This window comes from Juglans microcarpa x Juglans regia, chromosome 3S, assembly GCF_004785595.1.
Source record: "Juglans microcarpa x Juglans regia isolate MS1-56 chromosome 3S, Jm3101_v1.0, whole genome shotgun sequence".
NCBI lineage: Eukaryota > Viridiplantae > Streptophyta > Magnoliopsida > Fagales > Juglandaceae > Juglans > Juglans microcarpa x Juglans regia.
Window position 1 is genome coordinate 2,184,386 of NC_054599.1, and position 27,399 is coordinate 2,211,784.

General features: G+C 38.2%; 2 protein-coding genes across 6 annotated transcripts; both read right to left on the reverse strand.

The window, feature by feature from the left end:
* Positions 1-8,236: 8,236 nt before the first annotated feature.
* On the reverse strand, positions 8,237-8,590 carry LOC121257843 (succinate dehydrogenase assembly factor 4, mitochondrial). The gene has a single exon (XM_041159091.1). The coding sequence runs from the start codon at positions 8,588-8,590 to the stop codon at positions 8,237-8,239; it is 354 nt and encodes a 117-aa protein (XP_041015025.1).
* A 4,045-nt stretch (positions 8,591-12,635) lies between these two features.
* Positions 12,636-26,728, reverse strand: LOC121257095 (glutamate synthase [NADH], amyloplastic-like). Of its 5 annotated transcripts, XM_041157974.1 has the most exons (23): positions 26,579-26,728; positions 25,739-26,179; positions 25,272-25,391; positions 24,628-24,741; positions 24,338-24,490; positions 23,591-23,691; positions 23,386-23,482; positions 22,804-22,913; positions 21,909-22,012; positions 21,595-21,774; positions 21,162-21,502; positions 21,019-21,083; positions 20,448-20,917; positions 19,462-20,331; positions 18,951-19,105; positions 18,442-18,603; positions 16,660-18,156; positions 15,849-16,067; positions 15,233-15,501; positions 14,677-14,982; positions 14,280-14,571; positions 13,543-13,800; positions 12,636-13,306 (listed from the first exon to the last, which is right to left on the reverse strand). In XM_041157974.1, the coding sequence occupies exons 2-23, from the start codon at positions 26,132-26,134 to the stop codon at positions 13,007-13,009; spliced, it is 6,579 nt and encodes a 2,192-aa protein (XP_041013908.1). In that variant the 5' UTR covers positions 26,135-26,179; positions 26,579-26,728; the 3' UTR covers positions 12,636-13,006. The 5 variants fall into 5 exon arrangements, with proteins under 5 accessions (XP_041013908.1, XP_041013911.1, XP_041013909.1 ...); XM_041157977.1 differs by lacking the exon at positions 26,579-26,728 and having other exon boundaries at positions 14,280-14,547; positions 15,849-16,064; positions 25,739-26,285; XM_041157975.1 differs by lacking the exon at positions 26,579-26,728 and having other exon boundaries at positions 15,849-16,064; positions 25,739-26,285.
* Positions 26,729-27,399: the final 671 nt, after the last annotated feature.

Genomic DNA, 27,399 nt, shown 5'->3' on the forward strand with positions numbered 1-27,399 from the left:
CGTGCCTATATAGGTTGAGACATCTTTATATTTTCATATATATATTTTTTCTTGTTCATCTTTTCGTATACGTTTTTTTAGAAGTATAATTATATACAATTCAATTTTTTCAAATCGTAAAATAATAATAATATTAAAAAATAATATTTTAACAATATTTTATTCAACTTTAATATCATCTCAACTCACTATTCAAACTGTACCTTAATGTTTTGGTGATTTGATTTTTCATTTTTGTGTGTTTTGATTGATTAGTATTTACTCTATGCTTCTTCAATTTGATTTTGTTTTAAAAAAATTATTTGATAATGTTTTAAGTTATTTAGAGCTTTTATCTTTATATTTGTTTTCTTTTTAGTCATGCGGTATGCCGATTTTCCAGTATTGATGTACAGTACATGACCAGACATGTTAGAATTTTCATTTATATATTAGTTAACAAAAATCTGATGTAAATAGTTAATTGATAAAATTGTCAAACTTATGGAGTAAAATAATAAATTTGTAATATACTGTTTTAATAGTAACTCAAAATTATTGAAACGTTAGCCATAATTTCGTATGTTGCATTAGTGTAGTCAAGAAGTACTCTACTTGTTCATAATGCTCCATCAATTCCATGTCTTGTCCACTGGGAATTGTTAAGGTCAAAACGTAGATACAACGTTAACGAAATATTTAAGGTAACAAGCAGATGGCTTGACTCGATAACCTTTCGTGCATATTTTTCCATCTTGGAAGGAAAAAGGCTAAAGTCTTCTTCCTTAATTTAAGAGATCCATTGATGATTTGAAAATGAGATGTATCCGAAATATTTGTTGCTTACCAAGTGACGTGACATAAGGTATAGTTTAGTATAAAGATCGACCGATAAATTAAGTTTTAAACTATGATAAAAGAGAGAAGGAGAAGGTCTGACAATGACAAGTCTTGATCAGACATAAAGAAAAGATGAGACATAAAACTAGAGAACAGATATAAATTAAAATAAAGGGACTTGAAGGAGGAGGGGGAGGGAGGCAACATAGAAAAGGATTTGCTTCCTTTGAGGGTTGGAGGGACTATTAGAGAGAATGAGAGAACCAAGAGTTTTGAGACTACTTTTCTAGAGTTGTGTGATTGTAGAAAACTTCATGAGAATGGAGAACTTATATTCTACTATATTTGTGGTGGATGTAACCTTGAGGAACCACATAAATACTTGCATCATTTACTTTTAATCGTTTATCATCAAGCAAATCATAAATGAGCATTCTAAACATACTACCACTATGAACCACCATCTGAGAAAGAAAGAGACATCCGATTATACTGATAAAGCCGAAAAATGCATCAACAACCGTAATTATAGCATCAAGTATTTAATATTGTTTAAAAAATATATCTTGACAATAATAAGTATTATAAAATTATAATCTTTCAAACAATAATTCAAGGCATTTAGTTGGTCAAAATCGAGTTCTAGAACACCCATAATTGCAATTTGCACCTTGCAACACATTTCAAGGGGATTGAGCCATATAATGGCTGGCTACGGATACGTGACATGTCACATTTAATATTGGCTCGATACACTCGTAATTTTAAAATAAAAAGCAGGCTATTCAAATTACCATGATCGACTTGGAAAAAGAACCATATCTCTTGATCTGATTTGTTCGGTCTCAAAACTTTTTCATGTGTACCACGGCTATAATGCTCCCCAATGATTACAATATCTTCTTCAAATTCGCACGACCGACGTCTGAAAAGAACGCTATCTTTTGACTTACTTGGTCTCCAACTTTCTCATGTACCACACAAGGAAGAAAATGTTCAATAAGAAATGTATGCGCTTCATGCACCACGCACATCACTTTTTTTTGGTAAGAATTGTTTACGCTTCATGCACTACGATCATATCATTTTTTTAATAAGGCTATTCACTGATGTGATACGTTAAATTATAAATCTATTTTCATTGTAAAGTAAATCTTTTTTTAAAAAAATAAAATCTATATATTTCATTATCAAGCTTCAAACAATACAAAATTTGTCTTTTTCCAGACAATTTACAATGGAATCTAGAACTTCTTCTATCCGCACCTTTTCTTCTTCTAATCTTAAAGCTTCCTTAGCTAAAGTATGAGCCACTGTATTCTTATCTCTATATGCAAACTGTAAATTCCAATCTGAACTATTTTTAATATAATTCTGATATCTTCAACTAAAGAACCAAAAAAAGACAAATCACCCTCATCACTTTTGACTGCCATTACAAAAGCCTTAACATCCCCTTCGAAAATTGTCTTTTGTATATTAAGGACACTACACAACTCTAGGGCCTTCCAGAGTGCATTACATTATGCTACTGCTAGATTATGCACATTATCCCTTTGATCAAAGATACCAACCAAAGCCTCTCCCTCCTCGTCTCTGATCATGATCCCCACTCTCATTCTTTTCCTCTTGGTATCTAGGGAAGCATCCTAGTTAACCTTTACAAAACCAGCCTCTAGTTTTTTCCATGTCTGCCTATTACTGACAACATTCAATAACTGTCCATCATTTCTCTATGTTCTTTGAAAATGCTTGAACTCTTCAAGAACTTCATTTGTTGTTTTTAATAAACTTCTTGGGCAAGTGAATCTCTTTTCAAACACATCATTCCTTCTAAGCCAAACTTTTTCTATGTAGCACTGTCATCTCCTCAAACTGGTTCTTGTTCAATCTTTCCATAAGCTTCTCCCACAAATGCATGAAGTCAGCATCTGTACTACTCCATTTCTGGACAATACTTTGAACATCTTCCCATATATCATTAGCTATTGAGCATTCCCAAAGAACATGCATAACTGACTCCTTTTCTGAATGACAGATTGGGCAACTTTGATCTTCAAAATTTTTTCTTGAACATGTTCTGTTTTGTAGGCAGTAATTCATTTCCAGTCTTCCATATGAAAAGCTTTACCACACCTGACACTTCAAGATCCCATATGTTTCTCCACCTTTTATCTTCCTTCTCCTCCTTTGAACATACACCTCTACTGTTTTTTAATCTTTCAAGTTGCAGATAATAAGCACTACTTACAGTGAACACACATTTCTTCGATGGACCCCAAATAATCCTATCTTGTGCATTACCTTTACTCAAAGGTATACTTAGAATCTATTCAGCCTATTCACTTAAAAAATGGCTTTAATCATTTCCTCATCCCATTCCCCTTTATGCTTTACAATAAGCTCTTCCACCTTGGAATCTTCCCTTAAAATAGAGATAGGTGACTGCACAAAAAAGGATGTTGGAGTTGGCAGCCATTTGGAACCTCAAATCTGAATCTTGCTTCCATCTTCCACTCTACACCTTAAACCCTCTTTGCACAGCTCTCTAGCTAACCATATACTCCTCCATATTAATGATGGTTGTGAACTAAGCTTTGCCTCCATTAGACTAGAATGCCTAAAGTACTTTTCTTTGAAAACCATAACTGCTAAGGATTCAGGATTCTTGATATTCAGGATTCTTGATAAACCTCCACCCTTGTTTGGCCAAGAGTGCTAGGTTAAAGCTATCCAAGTCCCTAAACCCCAATCCCCTCTTCCCTTTTTGCATTCACATCTTCTCCCATTTTTTTTCACTATATTCCCCTTCTTCTTGCTGCTTGCCCCACCAAATTTTCGAAAACATACCATTTATGTCATTACACAATTTTTTGAGACGTTAGAATACACTCATGGTGTATGTAGGAATAGCCTATAAAATTGCCTTTAAAAAAAATTGTTCTTTCAACCGGTGATCTTCTACCACACTCTTATCTTTTAAAACTCTGAAAGTCTTATACTTGGATCTTCCTACAATAGCAAGAAGACCTAAGTACTTCTCATAGCTTCCACATGCAATTGAATCTCCAACTTCCATGATCCTCCTCTTGTCCTCAACCTTAATATTGCTATTGAAAAATACATAGGTCTTTTTATTAAGAAAATGACATGAAGCCTTTTCATATTTTTTCAGTAGCTCTTGAAGCCTGTCTTACTCTTCTATCTTAGCTCTTCCAAACAATATGCAATCATCCGCAAAAAGATGATGATTGATACTTTTTCCCCTCAAATCACTTGCTCACCTTTTGTAATTTGCTGCTTCTCATAGGTATTTAACAGGGAACTAAGCCCTTCAGCACAAAGAATGAAAATATAGGGTGACAATGGGTTACCCTGTCTTAATTCCTTTGAAGGGCAGAATTTATAGCCTACCTTCCCATTTATCAACACTGAATAGGTCACAGATTTAACACAAATCATAATAAGATTCACCCACTTCTAACAGAAACCCAACCTTATCATCACTGCCTCCAAATACACACACTCAACACGATCATATGCCTTAGACATGTCAAGTTTTATGGTCATACTCCCCACCTTCCCCCTCTTTCTTGTTTTCATATAATGTAACATTTCATAAGCAACCATGATATTGTCATTGATCATTCTCCCTAGTAGAAAGGCACTTTGGGTAGGGGCAATAATTTCATAGAGCACTTTTTTGAATCTATTTGTGATGATTTTTTAGACTACTTTGTAAATAACATTACACAGATTGATAGGTCTGTAGTCACTAATCATTTTAGGGTCTTTAATTTTAGGAATCAAAGCTAGATAAGTGTAATTGAGAGAAGGATCCATAGAATTACCATTAAGAACAAATAAGATAGCTTGGCAAACTTCATCTGAAACAACACTCCCGTGGTTCTGATAAAAACACGGGTCCAAACCCATCTAAACCAAGAGATTTTAAAGGTGTCATTTGCTTCACAGCCTCTTCCACCTCCACTCTAGTGAAGCTCCTTGAGATTCTTTCATTCATATCTGTTGTGACCCTTGTTTCAAGTCCCATAACACACTCCTCAATATCTTATCTACTTGGGTTTGTTGTCTGAAACAACTTTTCAATATAACTTCTGAAAGTTTTCTCAATTTCTTTATGCCCACTGACCATTTTGTTGCTTTCATTTTTCACTTCTTTTATTAGGTTCCTTTTTCTCCTTTGATTAGTACAAACATGGAAATATTTAGTGTTTCTACCTCCAAGCTTGTACCAATTTCTTTTGGCATTAAACTCAACTCTTCTTTCACTCTCCTTATCTCATCAACATTGCTTACCGTTTTACTTATCAAAAAAAAAAAACATTGCTTCTACTTTCTTCAGCTTGTAATCTTTGCAGTAGTTTTGTTTTTTCTTCTATCTCCATCCCTCCCCCCCCCCCCCCCCCCCCCCCCCCCCCCCCCCCCCCCCCCCCCCTCCCCTATTTTTTCTTTTCAGTTTACTACACTTCTGAAAAGCTTCTTTACTTCTGTTTAATAAACCAACCACATTGCTAGAGGGTTCCCTTCCAGCTTCTTCCCTCTTCCATACTTCCTTTAAAAATAGCTCGCAATCCTCTTCAAGAGCCCAATTGGCTTCATACTTAAAAGCTTTCCTTTTATCCCATCTTTTTTCCCTTTCCTTTAGCAAGTGAACTAGCAGTGGCTTATGGTCAGAAGTTCTAGCCACCATTACTTCCACCCACAACTCCTTATACACATCTAACCATTTAGGATTTGCCACTGCCCTATCTAACTTTTCCTTAGTGAAGGTTTCATCACCATGTAAACTTGTCACCCTTCCAACCTAAGTCATAAAGGTTCCCTTCATTTAAAACTTCCCTAAATAGTTCCATTTGTCATTCTGGTCTTGCTCTTCCCCCAAGCTTCTCATCATTAATGAGGATTTCATTAAAATCCCCCACTATGCACCACCCTTCAAACTCCTAAGGCTTGAAAGATTTCAACAAAAGCCATGAATCCTTCTTCTTAATAGTTTCAGGCCACCCATAGAATAGAAACAGGTAAACAACAATCTCGTTTCTACTTCTTCATCTAAAACCCAAGCATTTATGTTTATTTGGGAGTAATTCACTATATCAATTCCCACATTAGAGTTCCATAGTAGAACCATTCCACCCCTTTTTCCCACTGAGTCTACAACAAAACAGCTCTCACAGTGTAACCTCTTCTTCAAACTTTCAATCCTTCTTAATCTTAGTTTCCATAATGAAAACTAAATTGAGTTTATTTTCTTCTTTGCCAAATTGCAGAGATCTTGAATTGTTCGAGGATTCCCCAACCCTCGGCAGTTCCAACTTAAGATTTTCATAATGTTTGGTGGGGCTAACACTTGGCCTCCGCCAGTATAACATCTCTATGTTCTGCATTTTTTCCACTGCTCCACTTCCCTCTCTTCTTTATCTTGCCATTCACACCTTCATCAAAATCACCACATCCACTCCTCTTGTTTGTATCATTGGATAGAACCATCTTGCCCCTCTCTTTTTGATTTTTCCCCTCCCCCTCACACATAATCACTTCCACAATATTTTTTTGTAAATTGTTTTCCTCTACTCTTCCATTTATTGACAACTCACTTTCTGAACATCCCCCTTCCCTTTCTTCCCCACCCCTATTGTTTTTAACCTCATCCACGTCTCTCCCTCTCACCCCCTCTCCTCCTTTTTCTTCACTACTCCCCCCACTGTGTGGCAGTTTTACCCCCTCCTTCTTCCACCTACTTCCCTCCTCTTCCCTTCTAGGACTGTTGCTATAGTTCTTAGCCATTCGAATCTAAGTTGCCCTCAAACCATATTCCATATTGATCTTCCTTACCCCCTGAGTTTCCCAGCAGACTACAAAAGCCATTAACTCCATGGACAATGCACTCACAAGAGAAACATATACGCGGCAACTTCTCATAACTAAATGGGATCCAGAGGCTATTACCATTCACCTTTAGTGTTCTTCCTCTTGCTAAGGGTTGTGTCAAGTCTAGATAAATTTGAACTCTCAAGAAGCTACCCCATCCACTCCCATTCTCCTGCACATCCACCTCCTCTACCTTCCCCACCATTCCTCCGATCTGCTCCCCTTTTTCTTTTATCATGCAAGATAAGGGCAAATTGTACATCCTCACCCAAAATCTCTCGTAATCAAAATTCACCCGTTGCAATGGAGTATATCCCTCAAATTCCTTTAAAACTAGCAACTGATTATTGAAAAGTCAGGGTCTCCTTGCCCGTACCCTTTGCTTATCAGCTTGATTCTTGAAAATTATAACAGAAACATTCAGATTTACCTCCGTAAATTTAGCTGCCTTGCTTATCCTACATATTTTTGCCATTGTTGACCCCAGAACCTCCCTGCTTATAGCTCTTGTCGAGCACACTTTCCCCACCAAGCTTCTTTGTCCTTTGTTCTTTGTTCTTCAGAGGCATTATTTTCGATCACTATATCTAATATCTCCTCTTCCAGCAACATGAACCTCTTCCATTTTTCTTCCAGGTCATCCATTCTTCCTCTTAACTTCACCGTACTCAGACTCTCTTCCACTACAGCTACGTCATTAGAACCTTCTACAGCCAACTGATGTCGAGCCCTACCCCGGAATCTACCTCTCACTTGACACCTTGGACCACCACGAAATTCTCCTCAGTGCCTTGGACCACCCTTTTTATGTTATAATTGTCACCACGTGCCCCTACGCACACTACCACTCCACCCCTTTTTCCAGAGAGAAAAAGAGAGGAGACTAAGATTTTTAGAGAATTATATTATAAAGTAAATCTAAGATATCATATGAACCACTTAAATGGGTTCATAAATGGAAAGCTGTGTAAAATATTGCACATCATGTGATATGGTATGATTGAAAATGATAAAATACTAAGACTGAAAAATATAATTTTCCATTGTATAATTATTGCATCTTAAGAAACTGATGGGGCCAAGAGGATTGATATTAAGCAAGTAGGATCACAAATTCTTGGTCTATTGAAAAAGCTGATCACAGGGCACTGCTCTTGTGATAAAAAGCAGTCAATATGAATTACAGCAGAGTATGTGAACTCGGCTTTACCTGCATTCACATGCACATCTTGAAGAAGCAAAAGACCATAAAGGTCCATTCCTCCATGCGAGTCGTACAAAGCTTGTTTGAATGTTCATTCCCTTGTCATTGGCTTAGTTTCCCTCTATGTTTTCATGGCTACCAAGCCAACGTCTTGTTCATGCGGTTTAATTTCATCTATTTATTCAGAATTTTTGTTTACATCCAAAACAAAAATACAACCAAATAACTAAGCAAAAACAGAATGCAAAATACAAGGAAATTTTATTTTATTTTGCTATTAAAACGGCACGAACTGATCTCATATATATGAAAATTTAGTTAGAAATCAGAGCACCGACCATTTCGCTCCCAATCGCCGAATCGGGTGGGCTCGGGCCCGCGAGGCCCACCGACTTCACCGGTAGCTTTGTTCACAAAATCGTCATCATCTTCGTCTTCTTCCTCTTCTTGATGATCGTCTTCGCTTTCCTTCTGGATATGATTTTTGGTGGTCTCATCTGCTTGTTGCTTATTGGTGTTTTCGTTAAGTGGTTGCGGCTGCTGAGTAGCTGAGCAGATGAGTCGACTCGCCGAATCGGACACCAACGGGTAGGATTTACTGTTGGATAAGCTCAGTTTGGGAGCGGAGAGAGTGGATATGGATGAGAACAGACGGCCCAGCTTGCTCGCCATTCTTCCTTCTTTGGTCCTCGACTTTGTACAGAGAAAAAGCCCGCTGACGGCTGAACCTGGGGGGGGGGGGGGGGGGGGTGGGTGGGAGAGAGAGAGAGAGAGAGAGCCGCGTCAGGGTTTAAGCTTTGGAAATAATCGGTGCCGTTTAATGCATCGTGGTGCCATATGCACCTGCAACGTGGACGACCGAGACTCTTTTTAGGTGGGAGAAGAATAATATCCCCTAAAATTTCTTCTCTCTAAAAAAGAAAACTTCTACAGATAAACAGAGAACACAAAATCGTACATATTACGTTACTCAGCACCACGTCATTAATTTTTTTTTTCCAATCTCTCCCCCCAGCCCCAAGTTCCCCCTGTTCCCAACAGATCCCCCTGCTCCCCGCGTCACCCTGCATTCCGGAATCCCAAACCCAACCCCCATCGGCGCTGTACCATCTCGCCGCCAGTTCGCATCAACGACGCTGTCGCCAGTTGCCATAATATATTGAGATTCTTTGATCCGCTGTTTGGCCATTCAGAAAGCTGTGGGTAAGTAAGACAAATAAGCTAAAAGAGTTGATTGGGTTTTGCCAAGCTGAGGACTTTTTTTGCTTTCTTGGGTCCCCCCAATCAATCAAATATCGAAGGTTTGGAATAGTCAACAATTTTCCTGCTTTGTCTCTGCAACCATATGTTTCTAATTCAATATTATTGATTGTGGAGCCACCATTATCAAAGCCAGTTTTCCGACAACGAAGCTCGGAATTTCACTCGATACATTCTGGATCCGAAGCAAATTCACACACCCTCCAAAAATCACTTTCTTTTTCATTAAAAAAACAAACAAAACAAAAATCTGGGAAAGAAAAAAGACTCACCTTCTAGGAACTGGTGATGAGCTCTGAGGCAAGTAGATCAGATGGGTTTGGGAATTAGGAGTGGTGGAATCGGAAGAGAGAGAGAGAGAGAGTTGAGGAAGAGATGGGTATGTATCAATAAAATACCTGGCGGTTGGCAGCGACGTCGGTGTAGACGCCGTCGAAGGTAACTGGCGGCGACGCTGGCGTGAGCTCAGATTTGGGGGGTTGGGAACGGAGGGGAGGGGAGGGGACTCGGGGCCGGGGCACGGTGGAATGCCAGGGGTAGAAATGAAAAACAGCCCTCAAAATACCTTGGATTTAAGTTAAGCTTTTATGGGAGAGATATCGATATGGGTCTGGGCTAATGCTGGGCCTAACACCAAACATCACGTATAAGTAAGAACTGTAAGATAGGCAAGGCCCACTACTTATATTAGCTTAAAAAGTGTCTTTGAAAAAAATAGTAATTAGCGGAATTTTTAGTTTTTTTCACTTCTGTAGAGGGGATGTCTATAAAAACAATAGAGATCTCTAATTTTTTTTTTTTTTTAATTTGGTAGTTTTATTATGGCAACAAGAAACAAGAAGAATTAATCAATCACAATGCTAAATAGAGTCTTAGAGTATACAATTAAAAAAATAAATATGTAAATCTTATATTTACCTAATTTTTTTAAAAAATACATGCGGGATTTATACAGCATAAGACTACAAATATCATTTCTTATCATAAAATGAAAGGCGATAAGAAGATTCTAATTCAAACTCATATATGAACCAAGCAAGGGAGGGGGGCGGGCGTAATGAGTTTAGAGTTACTAATTAATATAAGAAAACCTGATTTAAACTCATTGCCTTATCATAATGAGTTTAGATTACTAATTAATTAAATAAAAGTAGAGTTATCAAGTTTTCTTATATCAAATTAATTTGATAAATGTAGAGCTACTAATTAAATTTTTAAATTCATACTTTTCTAATATATTTTATCTAGAAGTGAAAAGAATACCATCTATAATGTAAAACTTTGTTATACCTATGAATATCATAAATAAAATAAATATTAGCAAAGAGCAATAGAACCTGCTTTTGCAAAGCAAGTGGTCGCCGGACATGCTTTACTTTATAATTAGTTGATATAAACTTTTAACTTGCAAAGAAAAAAAGTGTCTCAAAATTCTATACATCATACTACTATCCCACTTTCATCCCATTACGTATGATGTGGCACATTTATCACCAATAAATGATCATTTATTGCATGTTTCTTTATAATCTAATAGTAATGAATGTGCCACATACCACTTAGTATGATCAAAATAGAATGATAGTGTGGTGTATAGCATTACTCCAATATTAATATTTGGCATCCAAAAATAAGTAATAAAGCATAGTAATTGAAAGAAAACAAGCAAAGTAACAACAAACAATTCAAAGAAATTGTAAGGATATGGGAAATGAAGAGTACCAAAAGTGGATTGCACAAACAAATGGAAAATTGGATACGATATGTATTTAATTTGGTTGTGTGACGCTTGAATCAGTGATTTGAAACGTTTATATCAATCTTAAGTATAGATCATTTGGTTTATTGCTTTGATAATTTGCTTCTTAGTTTGTGTGTTTACAAATATATCTATTGAAGAGTGCCATAATTTTCAATGAACAGATCTTACAACTCAGGCTCAACGTGCATCCAACAGTAGGGACACTCAAAACATTACTGTTTCAGGGTCAGATGTTCCAGCAGCTAGTACCCACAAACGCTACCATGGGAGGGAAAGCTTCTCTTCAACCACAATGGACACCGGTCTCACTCAAGTGTTGGGGTATATGTGGAGACTGGTTTTAGAGTTGAAAAATGTGTTTGCTGAAAGCTGGCTCGATAGTTAGCTTGAGCCAAAGTTCGTTAGACATCGCTCGACATACCACTTGAGCAAAGCTCAAGTCCGAGAGTTCGCTCGAGTCTCGCTCGACACTCCACTCGAGCGAGATGCAAAACTTAGTGTTCGCTCAAGTCCCGCTCGACACCCCACTCGAGCCAAGTTTATTTGAATGTTCGCTCGAGGCGCGCTCGACAAGCCGCTCGAGCAAAGAGAACCAACCATTTTATTGAAAAAATCATGCCCAGTAATTGACCCTTGGATATAATACATTTTTTTTAATAAGAGGACGGTACTCCAAGTTTATTGAAAGCCCTCACTTGTGAAGGAAGAAAACTGTAGTTACAACCAGACACCTGAGGAATACAAATAAATATAAAATCCAAAATTCAGGCATCAAAAATAACCAAACACAATGTACAAAACTAAAACACGTACTGGGTAAAAACAGTACAAGACAAAGAGAACCCACCATAAACAATATAAAAACCTGCAAAAAATACACGTGCAAATGAGAATAACAAAACAAATATATTACAAACAACGTACCAAACCAATCAGAATTTAAGGCCCCAGCTCCCTGTTTGGATATAATACATTTGCTGGAAATCATATGAATGAAATTATGAAACAATCTGTTATGACAACCTGATTTTACGCAATTCATCAAAAGGAGGTACAGACAATTGTATTTCAACTAGATAGATCCTTACATTGATTTTATCTTCTTCCTATCACCTTTCGCAGTTGGGCGAATGCTTCTGATGAATTAGCACCATGGAAGTGCAATTGATCAACATTTTGGATCTAATGTATATCAATTTGCAGAATAACTCTAAAGTATTCTGTTATGGTATTACTTAAAAAAGTTGGAATGTAAAGGAGTTTCGAGGGAAGGATGACAGGAGCAAGTGACTTGGAAGGGATGACTTTCGATCTTTTGGGACTGGAAGAACAGTCCTAGTAAAGGTTGTAATGGAGCGTTGGGGTCCCTACTTCTATTTGTACAAGTCGAATACTTGTATATAAACAAATTCTATAAAATTAAATTCACAAATTAATGTAACTTGACGTGATACGTTAGATTGTAAAGTAAATCTAAAATCTCATATTGAGTCACATCAATTTGTAAGTTTAATTTTATAAGATCCTTTTATAGATGTAATAATTATACATTGTTTCCATTGTAAAAGGTAATTGTCAATTTGATCAAACCAAACACGTGATAACTTGACACATCAATTAAAATTGTATTTTGACGTTTTATAAAACCATATATGATGGATCCAGTTCCAAAATTCGCAAAAATCTCTGAAAAAAAAAAAAAAAGAAATATTATAATTTATTCAACTCAAAAGAGGTCGGAGCTAGAATTCAGATTCAAGCATGCTGAAATTGAACATAAACGAACTGTACATTATTTCTTAATAACAACCACATGAACTAAACTTCTAAACAACTATAAATAAAGAAATTGAACATAATATATGAAAACCTATCCCGACCCCCCACTACTATTGAAGCTACTTCCTGCTTTCTGCAAAACCTTGCAACCTCAAGCAAACGTACTGGCCTTGTGTCTAGAACTGGGAGTTGAGCATCACTTGTGGGCAACCATGAGAAAGATCAATTTACAAATAATTTCTCTATACATCGTCTTTCAAATGGTGGGGTGGAAAATTTGAGGTCAGCTATTTCATTACAGTGTATTTGCTGCTGTCTTGCTGCCTCTTGGGAAGATCATGATGCCTCTTAGTAAGATCATCCCGGATCAAAGGGCTAGCAGCAGGGCCTTTTTCTTCTCTTACAAGATATTTGTCAACCTGGGCAGCGGCTTGCCGGCCTTCAGATATTGCCCATACCACCAAGGACTGGCCACGCCGGCAATCCCCTGCTGCAAAGACCCCATCCACATTGGTTGAGAAACTGCCATACTCGGCCTTGAAGTTTGATCGAATGTCTGTCTCCAATCCCAACTTTTCTGCTATTATCTGGAAAAGCAAAGAGCAGAATACCACTGAGCAACTGTGTTTAAAAAACATCCAAATCCGGTTCTAAATATCAGCCCAAGATAACTTGGATCAACATTTCCTTGATTCTTATCTAATATTACTAGCCAAAATTTGCTTGTCCTCGAAGACTTTTACTCCAGGAAAGGAACTCAACTTGGTCACTTGTTTCATTCTACAGAGGAATTGTAAGGGCCTAGCAAAGTAAAGGAACTAACCGACTCAGGGCCAAGGAATCCCATGGCTAGCAGGACAAGGTCAGCCTCGATGGTCTCCTTAGAGCCCTCAACTTCCTTGAATTGAAACTTTCCACTAGCATCCTTCTCCCAGTGGACACGTACAACTTCAACTCCTTTAACTGCACCATTCTCATCTCCCACAAACCGCTTGGTCAATACCTCATAAGATCTTGGGTCTTTTCCAAACTTGGAAGCAGCTTCCTGATGACCATAGTCTACACGGAATATACGAGGCCACTGCAATCACAAAATAAAAGGGACTAATTACACGAGCATCAACTAGTATAACTACCTCATTTTCTGCCTTCTTCGTATTTACACTAAAAACTGAATATCTCAACATATATTATAATACTTTCAAATAGTCATTATCTCATTTGATAATCATGCTTTGGTATCACTCTTGTATATGTCCCAAATTGGGTTATGCCTACTATCATCAATAAAATTCTTATTTATTGATAAAAAAAAAAATTAGGTCATTATCTCATTCAAAATTCATTGACGTTGATGTAAACAATATGCAAATAACTGAGATGGTTGAGCAAATATTAATGATGAGGACCATCAACAAAATTCGATTTCTAGAAGCAAAGCAAGAAATAAACATATCACACAGTTAATGGTTGCAATCAGTATTAATAGAAACTAAAAGAAAAAATTATCTGCTTTGACACTAGCCATAAACTAAACATTGGGAAAAATTAAGTCAAAACCTGTGGCCAAGGGTTGCCTGGCGCCCTGGTTTGTGGTGGTTTGGGGAGAAGCTCTAAGTTTATGATGCTACTACAGCCATGCCGAATAGATGTCCCTATGCAATCTGTGCCAGTGTCACCTCCACCAATGACCACTACCTTCTTTCCCATGGCAGAAATGTAATTGCCATCCTGTAAATTGCTGTCAAGCAAGCTTTTGGTGTTCGCATGAAGAAACTCCATAGCAAAATGGACTCCTGATAGCTCCAATCCTGGTACGGGAAGGTCCCTGCATAAAAAATAACTAGAAACTCTGAACATGTTCTACAAGTATCAGTTTAGCTAAACAAAACTTAGCGATTATGCACGACAAGAATACAAATCAATAATCTCCATCTTTCCACCTACTATGAATTACCTTGGTTTTGTGGCTCCAACAGCCAAAACAACAGCATCATTTTCCTTTCGAAAACGTTCAAGAGAGTACAATGGATCAGTTCCAACGTTAGCATTAACCAAAAAATTGACACCTTCTTCAGCCATAAGGTTCACTCGCCGTTGAATTATATCCACTTTGTCAGCCTTCATATTCGGAACACCATACATCATAAGCCCGCCAATTCTGTCGGCACGTTCATACACCGTCACTGTGTGACCCATTCTGTTTAGCTGATCTGCAGCAGCTAAGCCAGCTGGTCCACTTCCAACAACAGCCACTCTTTTGCTGCAAAGTCATACAGATTGAATCATTTTCATGTGGTGGAAGTAAGGCACTTATCCATACAGAATCTCTATACAAAAGTTGACTATTCTGACTGGCAAATACAACAAAAACTATCTGTCAGCATACGATTTAATCAAGGAGACATCATTTCAAAGAGCACCAGTCAAGGAAAAAGAATCTCCTCATTTAACAAGATAGAAAACTTGAAAGAAAATACCACTTCTTGTCAATAGATTTTGAAAAGGCACACCTAGTTCTCTTGAGGGGAGGCCGTGGTACCATCCATCCCTCCTCAAATGCCTTGTCTATAATCGCACACTCAATACTCTTGATAGATACGGGATTCTCAATAATGCCCAGTACACAAGAACCTTCACAAGGTGCTGGACACACTCTGCCAGTAAACTCGGGGAAATTATTTGTCTCAAGGAGCCGGTCTAATGCTTCACGCCACCGATTCTGGTACACCAACTCATTGAACTCAGGTATTTTGTTTCCAAGAGGACATCCGGAATTCTCCTGCAAATGAAAAGGGAGCTTAAAGTGATCAATAAGCATATGTGAAACTTTTTTTTTCATTGGCATCGGGTGTCCGGGAACAGAGTCCCGACAAATCCCGAGGGTGCACAGGCCCTCGGCAAGGAGTTTCCCACAAGTGTACCTCGGGTAATTCAAGGGGAAAATCCCCCAATCCAATGGCCCCTAGAGATTATTTGCACCCAAGGGGATTTGAACCTTAGACCTGGGGAGAGCATACCCCAAGCCCAAGGCCTTTACCACTTGAGCCAACCCCTAGGGGTTATATGTGAAACTTTAAATAGATGAACACAAATAGTTGCATATAGTTTCCAAACTGGGAAAATTACCTGATGGCAGAAAGGAGTACCGCAATCCATGCAACGTGCAGACTGAGTTGTGAGAAGTGCGCCAGGTTTTGATTCCTCCATAACTTCCTTCCAGTCATTCATCCGGATCTTGGGATCCCTGTATTGAACGCCCTGACGACCATAAGAAATAAAACCTCCAGGTTTAATAGCATCAGTAACCCATGTAGGCCTCTTCAATGGTTCAACCTCTTCTGCCTTCTACATAATATATACACAAAAATCGCATCAAACAAATGAATTAAAGATTGAATAAAACAATTTCCAGTAAACAGCAAAGCAGTATCCCAGTGAACTCCAGACCCCACCCCCTACTTCCCACCTCCCCACAAAATAGTAGGACAAAGAAGTATGAAGACTTAAAAATTCACAAATTCCAAAAAGGTTCTAGCAGGTTCAAGAAATATCATTTTTTTTAGGTGAACCAGAAAACTAAACCAACCAATAAAAAGTGGCTGAAATGCTGAAGCACAAGAGAAGACTCATTTAAAGTTAGTTCATTTTGCGGACTAAAACTAGTTCATTTTGCGGACTAAAACTATCCACTTATTTAAGGTTAGTTCCTTTTGACCTCATCAAAATCATGAATAAAAAAACCAAACCTTTATATGTTCTGAATAACATTATTAAATCAACAGTACGAAAGACAATTTATGGTCCAGCTAACCATAAATTTCTTGTGTGCATGTTACTACATAAAAAAAATTCCTTACATCCATGAGAGCAAGGGGAGAAGGGAGCGGGTAAAAATCCTAGTAAAAGTTAATGCTACTTACAATCAAAAGAGCATTACCTGATGAGAATTCCCATTTAAAGATGCAGCTACCTCTGCTTTCATGTTTGCAAGAGCCTGTTTATACTCCCTTGGGAAAACTTTAATGAATTTAGGGAGAAGATTCTCAAAGTTAGCAAGTACTTCTTTCGCTAGCTGGCTGTTTGTGTGACGTTGATGTTGCTGAACCATCATTCTAACAGTCATGATATCCTTCTCTTCAAGTTTATCAAGATCCACAAGCTCGAGATTGCATCGAGAATGGAATTTTCCATCCACATCAAGAACATAAGCAATACCACCACTCATACCAGCAGCAAAGTTCCTGCCAGTTCTTCCAAGCACAACAACGGTACCACCAGTCATATACTCGCATCCATGGTCACCTATACCTTCCACAACTGCCTTGGCCCCTGAATTACGTACACAGAATCTTTCTGCTGCCATCCCATTGAAATATGCCTCTCCACTTGTTGCCCCATAGAGAGCCACGTTACCTATTACAATGTTTTCTTTGGGATCAAACATGCTTTCCTTTGGAGGATAAACTACAATCTTGCCACCCGATAATCCTTTACCAACATAGTCATTGCTGTCACCTTCAAGCTCAAGCGTGATTCCAGGACAGAGGAATGCTCCAAGGCTCTGACCTGCACTTCCAGTGAATTTGAAATGGATAGTATCTGCAGGAAGCCCTGCCATTTGATAGCGTTTAGTCACTTCATGGCTAAGCATTGTTCCAACAGCACGGTTCACATTGTAGATTGGATTTTCAATGTAAACAGGAAGACCCTTTTCTAATGCAGCTTTGGACATCGGAATAAGTTTTTGGTCCAAAGCCATGTCCAAGCCATGATCCTGTTTCTGGATACAGTACTGTGCCGCTTCAGGCCGAAGCTCAGCTGCAGGTCTAAGTAGTAGTGATAGATCAATATTCTCCAGCTTCTCATTGTTCTTAGTCACTTCTTTATCAACTTCAAGCATATCTGAACGGCCAACCATCTCATTTACAGTTCGAAATCCTACCTGTGACATAATTTCCCTCATTTCTTCTGCTACCATGAAGAAAAAGTTAATAAGATGTTCTGGTTCTCCAGCAAACTTCTCTCTAAGTACTGGATCCTGAGTGGCAATGCCAACAGGACAGGTATTTTTGTGGCACTTCCGCATCATGATGCAACCAAGCGTAATGAGAGGTGCTGTGCTGAAGCCAAATTCTTCTGCACCAAGAAGAGCAGCTATGGCCACATCTCTTCCCGTTTTCAGCTGCCCATCTGTCTGGAGAACTGTTCGGCCACGAAGGTCATTAGCAACCAATGTCTGGTGAGTCTCAGCCAAACCAAGTTCCCACGGGAGCCCAGCATTCTTGATTCCCGTCCATCTAGAGGCCCCTGTACCACCATCATGACCTGAGATCAAGACATGGTCGGCATGCCCCTTCACTACTCCACTAGCAACTACTCCCACACCCACTTCAGATACCAACTTCACACTAATTCGAGCAGTTGGGTTGGAGTTCTATAAATCAAAAGGGAAGGTATCAGATTGCCCACAAGTCAATTATTGAACAAAGGGCACTCAAATTTCAAACCCCATTTGCCTCCTAGAAAGCATAGCCAAGCATTACTCACACAAAATGAAGGGGAAAGGCAAGAAAATTTCTACAAAGAAGCAACTTATAAGTCCTTCCAGAAGAGCAGGGGGAGGGGATACACCTGATATAGCCTGTTATGGCCTTCAACTAGACATGAAGTTTGGCTCATTACAAACCAATCTCGTGAGTGCAAAAACAGCTGTACATACCTTAAGATCATGAATCAATTGGGCGAGGTCTTCAATTGAATATATATCATGATGGGGTGGTGGACTAATCAGTCCCACCCCAGCAGTAGAATTCCTGGTGACCGCAATTTCTCCTACGACCTTGTGACCTGGAAGTTCACCTCCTTCACCAGGCTTCGCCCCCTGCAAATTGATTTGGACAAAGTTCAAGCAATATTAATTACTGAGACTTAACAAAATCAGCCCATACTTAACTTCAACAAATGCCAAAAGTTGGTATCATTTAAAGATGTGAAGGCATCCACAGGTGCTTTACAGACACAGCAGCATCTGCCATGAATGTTGAACCATAAACAAGAGGAACCTCTGTTCCAATTGAAATATAGAGCTGAATATAATTATATCAGATTAAAACAATAGTAGATCCGATGGCAGTGTGCCAAGGAAAGGACCAAATTTGGACCATCCCAGTGCTGGCCACTTGTTCATATAAACAATGGAATTCCAATTGTAAAATATCAAACAGGTACCTGAGCCATTTTTATTTGTAATTCATCAGCATTGGTAAGATAATAACTTGAAACTCCAAATCTTCCACTCGCAACCTGCTTAATTGCACTCCTTTTTGGGTTCATGGAACCATCTGAAAGAGGTTCCATACGAGATGGCTGCTCACCTCCCTCGCCTGCAGCAAAAATCAAAGCAAGAATTAGTCGGTTGAATATATCATTAGGATAGGCACAACCTTTCATCTTTAGCTAATTGAATTTTAAAAAAGTAAATCCCCATCATAAGCTAGAATTTAGTTTTTTTTTTTCAGAAAATAAGAAAATTCATGTGTAAGATATTCTGAAAGTTAAATAAAGAAAATTCTTAATGAGACTCTTAACAAGTAAGCAATGCAAAATTAAACCATTCCACAACCTGATTCAATCATCACAAAAATTTATGGTATTTAGCAAACCCTGACAGACTCATCAACAAAAGTGCCTTAGTTACAAATAAAACCATGTGGAAGTTATACAGGGTAAAGAAACAAACCTGTATTCGACTTTCCTCCAATTCTATTCATAGCAATAGCCAGGGTTGTGTGAGCCTCCAATGATATGGATCCATAACTCATGGCCCCAGTACAGAATCGTTTGACAATCTCACTGGCAGGTTCCACTTCATTCAAAGGGACTTTCACCTTTGCCTCTTTAAATTTTAATAGCCCCCGCAAATTGCAGGCTTTATTCAATTTATGGATAAGTTTGGAGTACTCTTTGTAGGCAGCAGCACTGTTGGTTCGGGCAGCCTCTTGTAGCTTTGCTATTGCAAGAGGATCATTGAGGTGAATCTCACCACCTTTCCTCCAATGATAATCACCTGGGTTAGACAGTGCTACAGCTTCCGCACTTTTGGGAGGAAAACCCCGAGAGGGAAATGCCAACTCATGCAGATGAAGTGTATCACAAGCAAGCATCTCAAATGTTGCACCCTCAACTCTACTTGGAGTGCCTGCAAAGCACCTCTCTATCACTTCTGACGAAAGACCGAGAGCTTCAAATATCTGAGCACCCTTGTAAGAGGCCAAAGTTGATATCCCCATCTTAGCAAGAACCTTCATCATTCCATAGTTGCTTGCTTTGAAGTACTTCCTGACCAGCTCTTCCTTTGAGTGGAATTCACCACTTGATTTTGTTGGGATCTTTCCATCAACTTGCAATCTCCAAATGGCTTCGATAGCCAAGTATGGGCATATAGCATCTGCACCAAACCCAACAAGCGTACAGAAGTGGTGCACTTCACGTGGCTCAGCACTTTCAACTATCAACCCAACTTGAGTGCGCTCAAGCTTCTTAACAAGATGTTGATGGACAGCACCAACAGCCAAGAGGGAGCTTACCGCAACGCAATTAGGTGAGAAAGCTATTCAGTCAGGAAAAATAAATAAATCAGAACAAGGTTTTCTATTAAGTATCTGTTGAATGCATCCTGTTAACTTGAGCAATCAAATGAACAAATAAAAAATAGAAATGTGATACCTCTATCAGAAAGCACAAGTAAGGTATAACCCTCTTTAATTGCATCAAGTGCTTCAGCACAAATCCTATCCAAGGTCTCCTCCAGTCCATTCCTACCTCGGTCCTTAGAATAAGTTATGTCCAGAACCTTGCTTCGCCAACCTCTATAATTCATCTTTTTTATTGCTTCCATTTCATCAACGGATAAGAGAGGATCTTTTAGTGTGAGTCGATGACACTGTTCTTCAGTGGTTTCTGTCAGGTCTCCTTCTGGACCAATCATGCATTCCATTGAGGTGACTATCTTCTCCCGAATTGGATCGATTGGAGGGTTTGTCACCTGAGCAAACATTTGCTTGAAGTATTCAAAAGTGAGCTTTTCTCTGTTAGACATTACAGCTAAGGGAGTATCATTTCCCATTGATCCAAGGGCTTCTACACCATCTTTTGCCATGGGAAGCAACAACATTTCCAAGGCTTCAACAGTGTAACTGCATATGGAAGCCAGAAATTGAAAAAATGAAGTCCTTTTGAAGTGCAAAAAATGAAAATAAAAGATGCAGCAGCATATGCAGGACAAAGATTTACGCACCCAAAAGCTTTTAATGGAGCCAATATACCATGAATTCCCATGTTTTCCAAGCCATCTCCAGATGCCTAAAGTTACAAAGTATACGAACCAAATGAGAATTATCCACAAAGGAAACTCAAGGAGAACAGTCATAAAGTACTTACCGGAATCACTCCCACAACTGGATTGACCTTTTGAGATTCCTGAACAGATTCAACTATGTCTTTGAGTTCAATTTTTTGCCTTTTAAGCCACTCGCTATAAGGCCTTTCCAGTGAGTATTGCTGCTTCAAGGCTTCATCATCAACAACAATATGGTTTTCAAAATCCACCAAAAGCATCATGCCAGGGTTTAGTCTCCCTTTCCTACACACATCTTCAGGTGGAATGTCTACCACACCAACTTCACTGGCCATTATAACTCGTCCACTGTGGGTGACGTAGAAACGACCAGGTCGCAGCCCATTGCGATCCAATGTTGCTCCCAGATAGCGGCCATCAGTAACTGCAAATGATTTACACAAATAAGAAGCTAGAAACTTAGATGATATATGAAGCAAACTTCTGAGTTGGTGTAAAAACTTTAAAACTATTTACATGTTATAAGAGCTGGTCCATCCCATGGCTCCATCAGAGCAGAGAAGTATTCATATAATGCCTTTCGATGAGGATCCATATTCTTGTCATTTTGCCATGCTTCAGGAATCATCATCATGATAGCTTCAGGGAGACTTCTGCCAGCTCGAACTAGAAGCTCAAGGACACCATCCAAAGCTCCTAATAGAGGAAAAATCATAAAAAGCACGTCAGTATATGATAAGATGATCTGTGTAACCTTATAATGCCTGTCACCATTTAAATTTATATAACTCCATATTATACATGATGCAAGATGCAAGCTAATACTTCACCTGAATCAGATGAACTGGCATCTACAATAGGTAGAAGCTTCTTTAACTCATTCTTTGAGAGACCAAGCTCCCCACACTTTAACAGACCCTCACGTGCCTTCATCCTAAGTACAATGTAAAATTGGGTCAGCATTGCATTTTCATCATTCTTTTCAACAAAAAATGAAGAAAATCAGCTTTGACCATAAACTATCAACAGCCAGCAATGCAACTTTTTAATTCTTTCATACGTTTTAGAAATTTTTTGAATTGATAGCGGGTGGTTGGAAAGTAGGACAGTGGAGACACATTTAGACCAAGGTTATGGGGTCATAAACAAACTTGACTTCAATAGCAAGTGGATTCACAACGAGATCTTATTTATTACTTGCACCGACACTGATACAATGCAACAATATATATAACTTTTAGGACCAGAAGTCTTGCCTATCCTCCAGATGCCACATGCCTGAACAAGAAGTCATTAATTGAGCAGCATGAATAGCAATTATATCCTAAAATTCACTTAACATTTACATTTCTCAACAAGCAAGCAGATTCACATAAAAAAGCTGCCCTTTCTTAAAGATTATTTTTTAATTTACTTCAAGAACAAATATATTGCATCTAATCAATGCAAACATTCAATGACATCACCAACCTTTACCAGGCTACCTGGCGACAAGCATGGCAAAAATGGATAAGAAAATGAGCTTTCTGAGAGATGACATTATCATTAATAACTTAAGCCATAAACAAGCATTCTTGACAAGAAATTAAGAAATAATATCTAAATCAACAGCTGCTAGTACTTTTTTTTCTTATAAGTACGGTGCCCATAGTATATCAATCACATCAAACTGATTGAACAAGGCTTGCACTTAAGAACATAAAGAACTCTTTCTCCAAAATATACCAGTTTACGTTGCCCCTAAGTGTGTTGATTTCTCCATTGTGGCCCAAGATACGCATAGGTTGAGCACGATCCCAACTGGGAAATGTATTTGTTGAGAACCGAGAGTGTATCTGCACCATAAATCAAAAGAAAACAGATTTTCAGGGGCAATCCCATCTACTATATCCACAAAAGAAATTGATTTGGAAACAGCACGTGAAATTCTATTCAGGCGCTTAGATTGCATGACACTATAATGCTAGGATACCCTAAGCTAGTTTAACCAACACAATTTCCATCGTACAATTCAATTGAAATTTTCATCCCCAACAACCGATCACAAGGAATGCTGCACCGTGTTTCTGCAAGCATGAATATCTCGATAATGAAGCTTTCTTACCAACTCACCCAATGTGTCTAATCCAGCATCCAAATTCAAACGGTAACCAAGGGAGTGGAAGAACATAGAGATCATTCAAATCTCAATACCTCAGAAGTCATTCCTCAACCTTGCACCTCTTCAGTTACCGGTTGTTCCCATGCTGTTTGTTGGAGTATATAGTTAGTAGAGGGAGAAAAGAAGTGGATGGATGATATATTTACCAGGGCCATGTAGCTTGTAAACCTTTCATTGCCAATGTCCGCATAATAATAATCCTTCAACTGATCTGGCCTTAACTGACCTTTGTAAACAATGGTCCTGGAAAAGAAGGGGAAAGATATAACAATCTGGTTGCAAAAAGCAAAGAACCTAGATTATATGCTACCTGGATTCTATGGAAAATAATGGAGCTTTCAAAAAGCTCACCTTGAGGAAAGAGAACAGATATAGAAATCCTTAGCACCACCATGTTCAAGGTTTAGTGCAGCTCGTATAGCAACCATTGAAACCCTCCTCAATATGTACATCTGTGAAGAAAGCAATGGGAGAATGCTATTTTAGGGTACGTTTGGTTATGGTAAGAGTAGATAGGACATTTTGAATAATTTTTTTTAATACATTCTATATTGGGGTTTGTGAAAGCGGATACCTAGAGTGTTGTTTAAATATAATTTTTTTTAAATAGTTTTGTTTTGGTTATTGTAAAAGTTAGTTTTGATTTTGGTGTTTTACTTTCATTGAAATCTAGGCAAATGTTGGGATGAAATGCTGAAATAGAAATTTTTTGAGATTGATGTTGTTTGAATTGAAGTCGGAAATTTTTTTGAAAAAAGTTTTGAGAAGTGTAAACCAAAAATGGGCTTAATGTTCCAACATTAACAAGAAGGAAAAATAAATAAACTAAACAACAAATAATCAAATCCCTGCTTCTTCCATTTATTAAGTTATTTTACTAGTTTGACTGTTGGAATCATTGAATCATACAAATCGTTTTTAACATATTAATTTCTCCAAGTTATCTACTTGGAGACATGCTTCGTTCGAAAAAGTGATTGGCAAGCAAGACTATGATTTGATTTAGAAAACCTCATCCTAGCAATACTGCAAAATAAGCATGCTTTCCCACTTTATTAAACATAACCGACTTGAAGAATATAAGAGAGGGCACCCGACCTGCTGCTCCAAATCAACATGTGACCAATGAATAGGGGTAAGGAACACTTGCTCAACCACAGGTTCTGTCTGCAATGCAGACTTCCCCAATCCTCTGTTATCTGTTGGCACAGGTCGCCACCCAAGTACGGTATGCCCAAGAGACTCCGCAACCTTCAACACAAGCAAAGGTTTTCACATGAATAATTTCCGTCAAAAGAGAAGAACATAGAAGAAACACGCATGAGACGAAGAGAAGTAGGAAATGAAACTCAATCCAACAAAGCAAAATTTCCGAACTCAAAAATCACCTTTGTAAATACAAATTTGCTTTCTTCTCTTCGACTCTCGGATTTGGGCAAAAAGAACATGCCAACTGCATATTCCTTCGGTGGTGGAAGCTCAAATCCATGATCCTTGGCAACCTGAAAAAATGCACCCCAAGAACAATTAATACAGAATTTTCTATCCCTAATACGAACGTAAGAATAATATTAGGAAAAAAACCGAACTCAACTAAGGTAGACCAATTTCTTTAATTACGAATCACAGATATACTAAAAAGACAGAACCACAGATATCTGACGTACTTCGATTTGATCGTCCAGAAATATGATAAATATTCCTCGAGGCTAATTTGTCCCCCAGGATCCATTTGTGGGATTATAATTTATGTTCCCTCATAAGAAATATAAAATTTAAGGGGAAAAATTACTCTCGTAGATAAGATAGTATTTCCAGGATTTTAACAAAAGGAAAAAGACTCCTTTATTGGTGGAAAATACTTCCAGTGCCATTTAAAGCAAAGAGCGAAGGCCCGAGGCAGAGAAAAAGTTTTGTGCATTATTATCACTACTATGAAAAGACATTTATCTGAACAGAAAAACCTGTCGAAGTAAACAGAAACCAACAAGGGGAAAACAAAAAAGAAAGTAACTTTAAAAAAACAGAAAACCTCATTATAGAACTCGTGAGGAAGAGCGACAAGAATTCCGGCCCCATCACCGGTGTTGGTTTCACAGCCACAAGCACCTCTGTGTGACATTCGTAGTAACATCTCCACAGCATCCGTAACCTACGAAAAAAAAAAAAAACACAACAATAGCACAAACCTCAGGACACACAAATTCACCGTCACCCACAAATCCGGAATATTCAACCTTAATACCGATACCCACTAAAACTCACACATACACTCAAAGAAGGATCACAAAAACAACCGCAAAATCTCCGAAAAGCACAACTCATAGAAATCACATGCAAAAAATCTAAATACAAAGAGAGACCTCAGAGAAACCTAATTACATGCAAATATACAGACATAAAATTCATTGCTAAAAGCACAGTAAGTATACAGTTTCGCATCCCCCTCCATCAAAACGTGCATACATGCATAATACAAAATACAAATTATATTCTTACTGTTTTGCGGCTACTTTCGCCTGATAACTCCGCGACGAAACCGACCCCACACGCGTCCTTATCGAACGTCGGGTCATACAGCCCGAGCGGCTTCTCTGGAACAGCGGATAACGCCGAGCGGACTACGACCCTGAGTTTTGGCGACCTTCCGGGCCCGTCCGACCGCCAAAGTTGAACCCTTTCCAACACGGGCGCCCGCAATCGCGTCCCGAAGAACCTCTTGTCTGTCACATTCACCGACTTCTTCGCCGCAATGCATCGCGTATTAAACCGGGTAGTCGGAACTCTCGGAGCTACATTGAGTTTCGGTTGTTGGTTTGAGGGCTTGTTAAGTGAGGGCAGAGCACAGGAAGAACCGGCCCGGAGCTGGAGAAAGGAGCTCGAGCTCGTCGACATTTACGAAAATTCACCGAGAATTCAATAATGGTTGGGTTCCCGAATCTACGGTAAGAGTATAAAATTAAATGACTCCTATAGAGAGATTTGAGTTCTTAGTTGTATAAACTCGGAATATACGTAATGAAATTCAAAATTCAAATCAAAAAGTTTGGATAAACGGAAACCTACAAATCGGACGAAAAATATAAGAAATTAAGGAGTTAGAGATTTTCACATAATTTTATTTAATTTTTTCATAATAAAAAATTCATAAATCTAAATATTCTAACTTCATTTTCTATAAAATAATAGCGCCGACTTATTCTTCTATCTTCGTGAATAATTTCAGTAAAAAGAAAATAAAAATCCAACTGATTTCAAGAAATAACAGAAGTGTTTATGGTTTAAAACATAAAAAAAAAAAAATTCAAAACAAAATCTTTATATGTTGTTCCTTTTTACAAGTTGGCAAACGAGAATCTCCCTGTCACGTGCAGAGATTTTCGAGGTCGAAGGAAGGGCAAACCCAACCAACAGCCGGCTTATGCGGAAAATAAACAAAACAAAAAAGCAAATGCAGAAGGAGGAGGAAACAAAAAAAGTACAGACCGAGAGAGAGGGGGGAGAGAGAGCAAGAGGAGACGTGGATTTTATAGAGACTTCGAAGACAGAAGGGTAGGGACCAGTCCTCACGTCTATAGATGTGTAATTACAGTATTAGCCCGGTCCGACCTCAGCATTCTTTATTTTTTTTTTTTTTTTTTTTTTTTTTTAGGCCTCAGCATTCTTTATCTCTATTTATTTTATACAAACATATATATATATATATTAAATATATTTGTGGTGAGGTGACAGATTGGAATTTACGGGATAGCCACGTGTTAGTAGCCATATGCGGCATGCGACAGCCGCTCATGGTGGGTCCAATCCCTGGGATTTTTTTTTTTCTTTTTGGGAGACACTGGAGACTTAGGCCTTGTTTATTTTTGAAAAACATCTCATCTCATCTTATCTTATTTCACTATTATAATTTTTTCAAATCTTCACAAAAAATAAAATAAAAAATTTAATTTTTTCAAATTTTAAAATAAAAATAATATTAAAAAATATATTTTAATATTATTTTATTCAACTTTTTAACTTTAATCTCATCTCTAAAAACAAACATGCCCTTAGAACATAGTGTGTTATTTATTTATTTTATTTAGATGAAAAGGCAAGGACTTCAAGATGAAACAGTAGATTTTTGAAAAATTAAAAGAAATTAAAAAAGCTGATTTATT

Bases quoted from the DNA above. Each gene is read 5' to 3' on its own strand.
- LOC121257843 (XM_041159091.1), bottom strand. From the start codon at position 8,590: ATGGCGAGCAAGCTGGGCCGTCTGTTCTCATCCATATCCACTCTCTCC.
- LOC121257095 (XM_041157974.1), bottom strand. From the start codon at position 26,134: ATGTCGACGAGCTCGAGCTCCTTTCTCCAGCTCCGGGCCGGTTCTTCC. The intron at 24,491-24,627 runs GTGATTTTTGAG...CTTGTGTTGAAG, and splicing joins GCAAATTTGTATTTACAAAG to GTTGCGGAGTCTCTTGGGCA. The intron at 22,914-23,385 runs GTAAATATATCA...TTTATGGTGCAG, and splicing joins TTACAAGCTACATGGCCCTG to ATACACTCTCGGTTCTCAAC.